A 13,189-nucleotide genomic window follows, 5' to 3' on the forward strand; every position below is an offset into this window, starting at 1 on the left:
CAATACAAACATTACCAATGCAGTCTGAGAACCAGGACAGGGTTAAAAGAGGGACGTCACTCACTCTACACAGCGAGCAGCTAGTAACCTCATGGACAACATAAAAAAAAAAAAGGAGAAAAAAAAAAACATTCCCTTCGTCAGGACAGTCTGCCGCGTGTGAATTTCCATCGTGGTGGAGGGAAGCCTTTCTAGCTTGTCCTCTCGGGGGGGAGGATGGGGGGGGGGTCCCACCAGTGACACGAGGAAACCCACCGGCGACCTCCGAGAGTCCGATCCGGTTCTACCTCCCAAAATTCCCGCTGTGATTATCTTCATCCGTATAGCGTTGATCAGAAAAATGAAAAATGAAAAAAAAAAAGAAAAAGTTCCACGTCTACAAAGCCGGTCCAGAGGTGGGTCAGCGTTCATCCTGGTGGACTAGAAAAAACCATGTAGAACCAAAGTCCTCATGCAGTACCCTGCGAAGGTGGCACATCACAAACGTGCACAGGTGGAAGTGGAGGGAAGGTGTTTTGATGCTTTAGTTGTGCCTTTGACTGTGGTTGTGTGTTTGTGTGTGTGTGTGTGTGTTTGTGTGTGTGTTAGGAGTGAAGCGATGGGATTATGCAGATATCAGACCCAGGAGCACAAAGAAAGTCCAGGAAGAATCACATACAAAGTCTTTCAACCATCTGGCCTCTCTGCGGTCATTTAATAACACACACACTCACACACACACACACAGACACACAAACACCATCCCATAGTCATTGTGAATTGTTTGTCAACGTTCAAGGGGGGAAAGGGGGGGAGAAAAAAAAACACCTCAATGGTAAAACTACCACCACAACACGTCTGTTCTTCAAACCTCTGGGTGATTTTGAAATTCTTTAATCCCTCCAGGTTCAAAGATGTGTGTGTGCAAGTGTGTAGTCTTTGTCCCGCTGCTGCATATACACACACACACACACACACATACGTACACACAACAAACATCCGCGCGCATACACACATGTTCTCTTTAGTGGAGAAAGACATGGCGTAACTCCTCCTCTGGGCGGGGGGGTCAGGGGGGGGGGCACTGGGAGGAGACGGGTCGTCGCCACGGCTACAAGGGCTCCTCCAGGTCACCAGCACTCTGGGCGAGCAAAAAGAAAAGAGAAAGATCGGAAGACGTGTGCGTTAGCTTTTTTTTTTTTGTTGTGGTGACAGTAATCTCAGCTCAGATCAGACATTCATGACAGGAAACACCTTCACATCATTGTGAGACAAGAGAGAAACGACAGTTTAACATCAGTGGTCCTGAAAGAAAGACGAGCCGACATCACTCATTGGTGCAGTCAGACGCCACGAAAACAAAACTCCTACATGGTTTTTGTACAGTTATGAGTCTTAAAATATTGAATTTATTGTCAACCATGGACCCATTTATGAGGAACATTTGAAACGTAATCCAGAACCGTCCCAAATACAAACTACAGCTTTGAATAAATGAATAGAATCTTTAAGCAGCATCTGAGATTATTCAAACTGTAAAAGCAACTCTTTATGCTTGGAATCAAACCGTTCATTGGGCTTCAGTGGTGACTCACACCATTGATAACAGACATGAATAAACCGAATTCGGAATCGATGATGTAAACATAAAATACAGATTCGACAAATTGATCTTTATTCTTCTTTAAGAATGACTCATCACTTTCTGGAAGTGGACATGAATCTTTTAACATTACAAATCATAAGTGCTGCAAAACATTTGAGGATGATCATACCTGAACATTTACTTTACTGTAATCTCTGTGCAGAACACACACCCCCCCCCCCATGGCCAGACGCACACACACTATATACACACACACACACACACACACAGGCAGTGTAAACGAGGACCTTGCCGTCAGTCAAGTGTCTTCGATTTTAAAGGTGCAAGCATTTGCAGAACACAACATGAATGGTCCCCGTTTGGTTACTACGACTTTTGAGGTGGATGACAAAAGTATTCTTGAAGTTCTACACGTTATCCTTGAACACCTTTACAGTCGTACATCTCAAGTGCTGTTTACAGGTCAAAGATTACACCGATGTTGAAGCCTGAACATACATGGAAGCGCTAACATGTCAACACCAGCCATCACATTACAATGTAAACGGTTTCTGCCGACACTATTGTTATTCGCCAGCAAGTTTTGGCAACAGTAGCTGTGACATGAGCTGCAAAACCTTCTAGTGTTGAATATTGTAAGTGCCCTCTGTTGCCCCCTAGTGTCTGCCTACAATCTAGACGACGTACCCACCCTTTCAAGATTCTTTTTTATTCTTTTCTTACATTGATGGCCCTGTGTTTGTGCGGTTGAAGAAGCAAAGCTGCCGGATCTTTACATTAAATCACCATCTTGTACATAGAAAAGCAAAAACACTCTTAATCTACGTCCTCCAGAAAGCTAAAGATAACATTTACAGGTTAAGATTTTTGTCTTTTTTATACAAGCTGGAGGAAATGCATCAACGTCTCTACATGGGACTCATAAACAAGTTACTAAAAGACTTTAGATTTGCTTGAATAAATTCAACAAGTTCAACTAATAATTACTTTTGTTCGTCTGTAGAGAGAAAAGTTTTGATCGACAAGGTTAGTGAATGCGTCACCGGGGCTGTAACATTTATACGTCTGTGTGATGGCTATTATGACAAACTCCACCTCAGATATCTGACAAATAAAACAGCCGCTTTGATTTTAAAGATACAATTATGTAGAGTAAACATGACAGTATTAAATGCTTAGTTCTATGCGATATGAATACAGCGTTGACGCTTGAGCCACATGAACATTCACACGGACACACGACCAGCAGAAAGACGCCCGTCTGCAGGTGAGATATGAAGAAGCTCGGAGGGTCCTCGGTGGGCAGGTGTGGAGTCGAGGACGTCGGTCAGAAGCCAGCTGGGGTATTTTAGGCCTGGTGTGCAGGTCTTTGTTTACCAGCCCCTTATGACTCGAGGTACAGGTTGAGTGAATATGGGTTCGCGAAGCTAAAAGGGATCCAAGAAGGAGGAGATCCAAGCCAAGCTGGTGAGGGTTGGAGGGAACACAGTCTTCATGAGGTGGGAGGTGTTGACGAGGCTCCCAGGCACGACTTGAACAGACCCGAAGTGGCCTTTCGTGAATAAAGCGCTCGAGATGCCAGCGTGTCTGTTCAAGTCCTGGGTTGAAGGAAAAGAGGAGGAGCAGGAGCAGGAGGAGGGGAGCATGTCTGGCGGGATCAAAAGGTGGATCGGGTGAGTGGCTGTGCGGGAGGGTTGCTCAGTTGGAAGTGGGATCGGACTCTGGGGTGGACGCGTCTCGGCAGCTCTCCGCATCAGCAGTAGCAGGTGAGGGAGGGGGAGAGGGGGGAGAGGGAGGAGAGGTGGGACGGTCCTGGCCGTGGTCGTCGACGCTCGGGGTCCTCTTCCCGTCGCCCTCCGGGGCTCCTTCTCCGGGCAGCTGGTAGGCGGCCAGGGACTCCTCTAGAACTGTGCGATACTGCCCCCGGTGTTGCAGGCGGAACTGCCGAAGCGCTTCCAGCAGATGAGCCGCCGTGCCGCCACCTCCCTCCTCACTCTCCTCCTCTCCCCCTGCACAGGCCTGAGGTGACACGCTAGGGGTGAGACTCTACAGGCACGCTCCATGGTCAGACAGTGATAAACATGGGACTGCAGTGCTCACATCATCATCGCCACAAACATCCGACACACACAGGAAGTACTCATGCAAACACTACCTCTGTGTGACTTCTACTGTCTGGTGTGGTGGAGAGAGTGGGTTAGTTTGCTCCCTCACAGGTCCCACCGATGATGTGACAAACCCACTTGAAGAATCGTTCACGCACACATGTGTATATGGGACATTTTTGATCCGTTCTTCTGATGGTATGTGCGAGTGAAACCCATGAACACATTTTTTCTTTAGCAATCTTTTCAACAGGCCGTCCACTTCAGAGGTTCAGAAAATAGATATTAAATGGTGTGTTTGATATTTAAACATGTACGTATTATAAAAGCTTTCCTTTTGTCCTGGGACTTAATTTACTCAAAACTGACACTCAAATAAATAAAAAAAAGAGCAACAATTATTGGGGGATTTCTACTCATAACATATGTAGATAGTGATCGGTCAATTTAAGTTTGACAGGTGCAGGAAAAACGTGTTTATAAATGAACAACCACTTGGTTATGTTTTAACGGATCAGAAGATTACTGACTAAAGTCTGACATATGTGAAACACACAAAAGACAACGACAGTAAAGCACTTGGAGACATTGTTTAGTACTAAAGCTGTTTAAAATGACTCATTATATTCACATATATTTACACTCATTGTTTATGATACACCCAACTACATGCATTTATTTTTACCTTACCTTTTTATGTACAGGGGGTGGTGTAAAAAAAACCCAACATTTTAAGGGGTGAAAATTAAATTTAAAGCTTGTATCACTGTCGTAATCAAATGAATTAACATATAGTTCAGTTAAAATGGAAAAAGCTAATCAACCACTGAATTATGTCACTAGTTAACTCCAGACTCCAGCGCCTGACATCATCATAATGACTGTCAATGATTACATCATCTTCTTGATCTAGGATCAAGATCGTACAGACAACATGGTCGGAGACACAGGTGAAAGATTTGGGGGTTCCAAACATGAGTTGTGTGCGTCCTGATCTGACTGTGTAACAAATTTACGAGGGACACACAAGCAGCACAGAGATTGACATATCAATGGAGAGATGTCTTAGTTTCCTGAAAGGCACCAAGGTTATTCTATTGAGTCAGCGCCCTCCTCCCCCCTCAAGTCCTCTCTCACACTCTCACCGCATTCAGTCTCTCGTGCACACACACAAACACACACACATAAAAGGGTGTCCTTGTTTGTGCTGGTGTGATCAGACCCGCATGGATGAGGTTATGTGGGGGGGACGGGGGGGGTGAGTGCTGGAAAAAGGGTGAAAGAGATAAACTCACCCCTTCTTCTTCTCTGTGAGGGTTTAGCTTGTTGTATATCGCCTCGATCACACTCCGTCTGCAGACACACAAACATCCGCGCTTAGAGGAGCACTATCGTTTAAGATGTTACTTCTTCTGGTTAATGTGTATTGATTCATCTTGAAAGGGAACACAGAAGCATCCTCGTCGATACTCCTCCTTCCGCCATTCATGCATCAACACAGAACAACATTTAATGCTTGAACGAATGTTCGTCTCGAGCTCAAGCATGTTTATCTGCTGCTTTAAGTGCGTTTGATACAATTGTGGGCTTTTTTAAGTTGTTGTCAAACAACCATAACAACACTAAATATGCAACTGGTGAAATAAACAAATAGGGTTTATTTATGACAAATGATGTAAATTCAACAATTAAAAAAGGGGGAAATGAATACGAAATCATGACAGAATAGAGATGTGTATTTACTTGCTGGCCAGGCCTCCACCGGGTGGAAGGTTGGGGATGTTCTCTGTGGCAATGCTCCTCAGGACTGATACAAGATCAGGTAATCCAGCTTCCCCACAATTTCCCAAAAGCTCTGGACACACAAATATGTAGTCGTTAACATTTCAGAGACACAATAAACTTGTGTAAATTCTGGACATACTTTGGTCTGGGGTAATAATAAAACGTTATATTAAACCTTTAACGCAATGATATGAACATACATCTCGTCATTTTACTGACAACATTAGGATGAATAAGAATTCTCAGGAATGTGTGCAGACCTTCAACACGACTCTCCAGGTATTTATCCAACTCTTCCTCTTTCCTCAGGGCCTCCTCTGAGAGTGTGGGCGCTCCGGGTAAACACACCAGGACCACACTCATGTTGTCTCTGCTCCCCTGTGGCATCATGACCCAAGCAGCAACAGACACATTGAAAACAGAGTCAGAAAACATAAATGACATGCTGTTAAGAAAGATCTCGACATTCACAGGTTCACCAACTATTCACAAGGTTTGATCATGAACGAGGAGTTCTTCCAATGGACACATTTCTTTGGTAAATAAAGCAGTTCAGGCTGTGAGTCTTCCCAGAATGCTAGTCGAAGACAGGCACAAGCCTGGGATCAGCGAGTGAGTTCATCTGAGGACAGGAGATCTCTGCTCTGCACGATCAATAGTTTACAGTCCCAGCAGACATGAATGAAATAATGCACCCGAGCACGAGGCTGAAAATACCCGTTAAGTTAACTTAGTAGCACTAAAGACATGCAGCAGATCATATGGAAATAGCGTTTTAAGTACTTTTCTGCAGGACCGTGACGAGTGCTGAGAGTAAACAAGATTGATCAAAAAGAGTATGTTGGTCACTATTAGGTTCATTTAGGTGGCTGCTGTTTTTTTATGAACCGCATGCTCTCATGATGGATATTTCAACTTAGATTCTGTTTTTTTACTGTCATTACTTGACATAAAGATTATCGTTTTCAAACCTAGATAACGAACAAAATATTGACTGATTCACAAGTATTTTTCTATTACAAACATTGAACTTTCTAACTGGTTTTTGGCTTCACTCATGAGTTGGAGTAACTACATTTCTTCCTGATGACACATCATTTAATTTACCTATTCTGTTGTAACTTGCAAAAGCAAAGTTTAATCTCACCTTGTGAAGACAAGTGTCCACCACAGCGTTACAGACCTTCTCCAGATCGTCGCACACCAGGAGTCGAGAGCGCACAAACTCACAAAGGTCCTCGTTGGTCATGACGTCCCAGATCCCGTCGCACGCCAGCACCACGAACTCGTCCCTCTCCGGCGCCCGCTCCAACACGCACACCTCCGGCTCAGGGCTCACCAGCTGCTCCGTGGGACCCTTACCGTCCACACATTTGTAGTCATAGTCCCCCAGGGCCCGAGACACGGCCAGTGATCCGTTTACCCTCTGGATCATGACTGACCCGCCTGCATTCTGGATGCGCTCTTTTTCACAAGGGTTGCAGGGTTTGTGGTCCTGTGTTGAGAAGCCCACCTGAGTGTCTCGACACAGGACCGCTCTGGAGTCGCCGCAGTTAATGAAGTAGAGGTGAGTCGGGCTGAGCAGCACGCACACTGCAGTGGAGCCGCTGCGGTCCAAACCCTGCCGCAGGTCAGAAAAGCTGCGCATGTACTCGTCAATGTTCAGGAAGCCCGAGCGGATGCCATCCTTCACCCCCTCCACGGAGCTGGTTCCTGACCCGAACTCCGCACCTCCTGATAAGATGTGTTCCAGCAGGTGGCCGGAGCAGTAGTTGGCAACCCGAGAGCCGGCGTGGCCGTCGTAGACGGCGAAGAAGGACCAGTCGATGAGTCCGTGTGGGAGGCCAACCACCGCTGTGTGCGCATCCTCCATCTCCACCCTCCAGCCCTGCATGGAGCTCAGGCCGTAGCGCAGCCCGTTGCCATCCCCATGAGCGCTGTGCTTCTCAGTCTTCGGCTTGTCCAGGAATGCACCCATCGCTGCCTATAGCTGGAGAAGCAAAGACAGAAACATCAGCCATCACGCGTGTAAAACCTGAGCATCGATTGGTAAATGCACCGCAACTTGTCAGCAAAGTTGAGATTTTCTTGCTACAGGTGTCTAAAGAAAGTCATTGCTCTAAATATGTCGCACCCCTTGTATTAGGTAGGTTTGTGTCGTACTAACAGAGATGTTGGATTTATATTACATTCAAATTTATCTTGTTTGGAGTGATAGTAGATTTGATAGGTTGGTGAAAGGGTAGAGCTAGTAAGACACAACCAAAGGGAAACTGCAGAATCAAAATCCTCCAGAACACATACGTAAAATAAAATAGTTTCCAACAAGTAAAATCGACACCTGTCAATCAAACGCCAAAGTGGATCTTTGAAAATGAGTCACATCACAACTTCATATTTAAATATCCGAAATGTTGATGGGTCCGTAAACAAGAGAATGCTATTAGTCTATACTAGTCAACAGTTTAAATGATTTCATTATTGTTTCTTTTAACCTTTCTCATGACAAAGCTGACCATTTTTGAGGTGGAAACAGTGAACCTTTATATTCAAAAGTTCAAAACTATCTGTGAAGTCTTATGTAGAATTTCATTTGATAATGTTTATATTCTCTTCACCAACAACTGAATATTTCAGAATACAAGCACTCATCAACATTAATTTTCGATTGAAGATGAAGCAAAAAAAGATCAATAAAGCATTAGAAGCATCAGCTTATCGATCTGCGTCTCTGCATTACCTCCCACATGAGTGCACATGAGGCATGGCAGGCATGTGCCCAAAAAAGGCTGTTGAATTCAAGGAGTAACTACAAGTAAGGAATGTGTGTGTGTGCGTCCATTGAACATGTGCAGTGTCATAGTCAGTGCGCAAGAAAAGACGCTCTATAAATATGCCGAGCTGGTTTAGATTTCATGTCCAGGGGTGGGGCCGCGTTGCATGTGTCAGGTTTTAATGTTACATCGAAACAACACGACATTATTGTATGGAGGGAATGTGCTCCATACAGCTGTTGCCACAACTGCTCACCAGACAAACCCATAACGATGTGGGCGAATGTGTGAGCGAAAGAGAAATGTGCTATGTTCACCAGCAGTGATTCACGCTAAAAATAAAACAAACAGTGTCATTGCTTAGCAACCACCCACCCTGCAGTACAAACATCCAGGCTTAGCTTCATTCAGCAACATCCCCCCCTTCATGTCTCTCACACACAACCGCCTGGTCGAATGAGGAAAAGGGGGATTGCATCATCCCTCCATTAAAGCAGTCAGACCCTGAAAGGAGAAGCGCCGACTAAAAACAACCTTAACGGAGATACGGACGGATTTACGCGAAGCGAACCTTCAGCGAGACTAAACACGACGGAAGAGCTCGAGTGAAACCGAAAAAGGGAAGTCTTAACCATTTGACCTGATCAAAACTGCCGTCATGCATGTTGTGACCGCAGAGTGAAACCAACACCTCTGATGAGAAGACACGCATGCTTGCCAAAAAACTCCAGGGAAGTGGAAGGTCGGCATTACATAATGCCGCAGAGAGCCTGAGTGCTACTCTGAGAGCAGCTGGAATGGCTGAAAACGTTTAAAAATCCAAAGCTTGGTTAACCCACAGCTCTGTGTTAATGGGCAAACTTTGAAACAGTGCTGACAGATCCAACCATTAAAGAATAATCCTCAAGATGCAGCGAGTCCCTCATCATGATGATGTTTTTCAAGCCATAACTTTCTAAAGTTCTCCCCCGTCTGAAATCTCAGCGAACGAGAGACTACGAGAGCGGAGTCGTAATAATGGCTTCACTCCTCCAGCCAGCTGTAATCACACCCGCTTTGTTTATACAACGAGACCCTTGGAGGTGGAGACTTCCGAGCTTGGCTGTCAAACCTCGATGCCTGACCAATCAGAGCAGAGTAAGCATGGTCAGTGTTTAAGGTGGGTGGGGCTTAATCACATTTTCTAATGTAAATATGTGAATAAAAAGGGAATTTTATACAAACCCGATACATACTGACGAGTACAATAGAGATCCAAGATCCGTTTAAAAGACACTTAAATCAACACATTATTTACACGTTACACGGTTAGGAATCCTGTGTTGAATCTGAATCACAGCCCTTGGGTTTAGGTGAGAGATTAGAAATATAAGCTGCTTTCCTGGACACATTTGTCAAACATAAGAATTGTACATAAAAACAACATTACATTATTTATCCTTGCTGCGCTTAACTCTTTAGGGAAAGCTTTGTAGTCCAAAATAAATTAATATTAAACTATCTTGTGTTTTTTTATAAACTTAAACAAGCCATTCCTGTTTCAGCTCTTTTTTTGTCACAATTTTAATGTTTTCATGAACCAGTTTTGTTTCACTTACAAATGAAACAATATAAAATCCTCCCACTGATTGAAAACTTTTATCAGCAGCTTTGTTAACAAAATAGAGTGTCGTTTTTATCTGCTTCAATATACACAACCACACTACAGCGAGATAAGATTATCAGCCATCTAAGCCTTCGTAGATACTATTTATGGTCACACCTAGATCCAACCGTTTGCCCAAGAGTAAACATACAACAATTGAGGGTTTAGTTTTCACATTTACATTCAAACAGTAAAGGTCTGATTAAAACTTCCAAGCTATGATCTCATTCTTGTTAACTTACTGGCAAGAACTTGGGAGGAAGAAAACAAAACAAAAATACTTTAATCAAAACATCACTGGCCGATTAAGAATACAAAGTTCTGTCCACTCTCAAAGGTGCCTCTTTGGAGTAAAAAGACTAGCGTGGAAGATTTCATAGCTTGGATTATGGTTTGAATATTGCAGAGACACCAGGTACGTTCATTAAAGAAAGGTTGAGATACAATCTTGGCCATGTGACACTTTCTAATTTGGTCTCACATTTTCAGATACCGTTGGTCTACTTGGATCATCAGATGGGAACAAACTACAAGCTATCTATTGTGAAATAACCTTGGCTCACAGTTGGAAATGTACATAGGATTCCTTATTAGTTTCTTAAAAAAAGGAACCAACATTCACAACAATAAAATCTTTACAGAAACTAGCATCGATCCTGTAAACGGGGTTGATGAAGAAGCAAGATGGAAATTTTAAAAGAAAATATAGAAATCTTTTTTAGATTGCTAGTAAACTAAATGACTGCCTGTAATAAGTGTGAAATGACCTTATATTTAATTAAATGGTTTACATTTTTGTTCCAAGCCTAATTATTTTCTTTTTAAAGCAAAGTTTAAACATTCCCTCAGAGTAAACTGAAAGACATACCTTCTCGCTGAAACAGTGGAATGTTTATTAACTCGCAAGCATATTGGTGCTGCTTACCTGCAGACATTTTTAGTCAGATCGAGAGCGAAAGCTGCCACTCAGTCTGAACTCTCAATAATTGTTTGTAAATCAATGAGCAAACCAGTATATTTGTTTATCTAAATATCCCCTTGTTTTTAATGTTAACCGTCTTTCTCTCTTTCAATATTGAAACTATTCTACAAACTAAAGTCTGAGTGAATCTGTAAGATAATATTTGTGTTTACCTATACTCAATATTTTAATAATACATCTTGCAAAACCTGTTAACTTGAAATATGTAAACGACAATCACAAACAACAATGACTTGTGTGTTGGATTTTTATGCTGTTGATGACCAGCAGCTGTTATTTCTGGGAGGAGAGAGACAATCGTCAATTATGATAATACTCCACTATTGTTCAAGACTTTATTTCTACATTTAAATAAACTTCTTAAATATGGAGATCCGTGCTGGCTCATCCTACTATGCATGTTTGGTCTGTAAACCAAACCCGTTTAAAGTAATAGTTTAAATCAGTTGATTCTTTTAGTAGTTTTTTGCCTGACAATACTTAAGCAGGAACTAAGGTAGATTGACTGCACTTTCATGCCATCAAAAACTATATACAAAAAATATATATTTTAGAGAATTCCACCTATAAAAAGAGGTTGATAATGTTATATACTAGGGAAACCTGTGTTATAATTTTAAAACTGATTTTGTAATGTGAGGAGGAGGAAGAAATTGTAAAAAAAAAAAAAGGTAAAACAAATGGCATAAACGGAAATAAAAAAAAACAACATTTTAATATTGCTTGATTTTAATTTACTTTGGTTAGTTGGTTAGTATGCTAAATAACTTCTACCTTAAACACTAATAATGATAACCGTGTTTAAAAAACGAATTCAGAATATTAATTTAAATTTTATGAGCAAACACGTATATGGTTCATCTATACTACAAAATGATGGCTATTCATAACACAATGTATTAAATATAGACTTTAAACTGTTATTCAAGCATCATCTTTAAAAAAACAAAAAAAAAAACACTACTCGATCAGGTTGTCATTTCAGGAAATAAAGCAAACTCAATTAATTTAAATTAAATATAGAATGAAGAAGCAGCTCGTTTGAGTCATTAATGGTGAGTTTCTGGAGGTTTCTTGCGATCATTCTTCACATGTATTTAAGCGATTTAAAGCAGTATGAAGACCAGTGAAGTGGGCTTTCAACTTCATTGGGTATTTCCTTCTGCTCGCTTATATCCGTCATTTGCGGACCTTCAGACTCGTTGTCGACTCACGGTAGATCGTTTCTCGGTGTGTTCGACACCGATCCACTGACCACATGCTGAACTCCGCTCCTACTGTTCCCACTGCGCAAAGGCCTAGTTTGCGGGTGTGTTGATACAAGCTAACGTTAGCTCAATGGCTGATGCTAACACTTGTCAAACTCTCGCTGCTAGCGTTAGCGCACATGCTAGCTTCGCGCTACTTACGTTTTCCTGCGGTTAGGCGTGTGCGGATGTCCAATCTTGGATAGCTGTGGGACGCGGTTCTCGGGGTGAATGTGTGCCCTATAGCTACCTACGGTGCTAACGGTGGCTAAGCTAGCTAAGTTGTCTTTTGCGAGATTGGCCTCAGATGAGCGGCGATAAGTCCTTCCTCGGTGGTTCCCTGCTTGGACTGCGTTGATTTTCAAGCATGTTTGACGCCAGATCTGTCTCTCACATTAAATAGAGACAATTCCGATTGTTCCGAACACGGGGAGCTGGCTATATTATTATATAACAGTGACAAATCTAGCACTTTCTTCCATTGAAAGGCCAGAGCTTTCCTTCCACTTTGGGTGCTGAACAAGAGGAGGTGTTATTTTTGGCGTCTGCTCGCTGATTGGCTAAAACCTCTGGAAATAGCGCTCGTTAATTGGCCGGGTTGTCTGTCAATTAGCTCTGCCCCTGACAGGATGCGGCCCGCTGATTGGTCAAAAAGACGTGTCATAACTTGCAGCTCACGTTGACCTGTAGAAATCTACAAACGTTAATACGAATAAGTGAGTTGATATTTTACATTCATTTGTGGATTAAGCCATTCAACACAGAAGATAGATTTTATTATGGCGAAATAAAATGTTCGGTATTTTCATAATTAGATTAAAACATTCATTCAAGCCGTAACATGAATTAATATGATCTTTGTCTGTTTACTAACAAATGTTTAATGTGATTTTAATACATTTTCTGTGGAACTCTTCAAAAACAAATAAGTTCGATCTTAAGACATTTTTATTTGTTCAGGCTTTTCCTTGATTTTCTGGAACTCCTGTTGTGTTATCAGTTTAACTTTCCCTTTAAAAATAAATAAATAAATAAATAATAATAAATAAATATAAAAATGACTTAC

The 13,189-nt window shown here is 42.2% G+C and overlaps 1 protein-coding gene across 1 annotated transcript; it reads right to left on the bottom strand.

Moving 5' to 3' along the window:
- Positions 1–1,156: 1,156 nt before the first annotated feature.
- Positions 1,157–12,657, bottom strand: ppm1bb (protein phosphatase, Mg2+/Mn2+ dependent, 1Bb). The gene is made up of 6 exons (XM_087784207.1): positions 12,286–12,657; positions 6,623–7,465; positions 5,736–5,853; positions 5,434–5,545; positions 4,986–5,043; positions 1,157–3,604 (listed from the first exon to the last, which is right to left on the bottom strand). Exons 2-6 carry the CDS (start codon positions 7,451–7,453, stop codon positions 3,284–3,286), a joined length of 1,440 nt encoding a protein of 479 aa, XP_087640333.1. The 5' UTR covers positions 7,454–7,465; positions 12,286–12,657; the 3' UTR covers positions 1,157–3,283.
- Positions 12,658–13,189: the final 532 nt, after the last annotated feature.

This window comes from Callionymus lyra, chromosome 2 (genome assembly GCF_982586985.1).
Source record: "Callionymus lyra chromosome 2, fCalLyr1.hap1.1, whole genome shotgun sequence".
NCBI classification, from domain to species: Eukaryota; Metazoa; Chordata; class Actinopteri; order Syngnathiformes; family Callionymidae; genus Callionymus; species Callionymus lyra.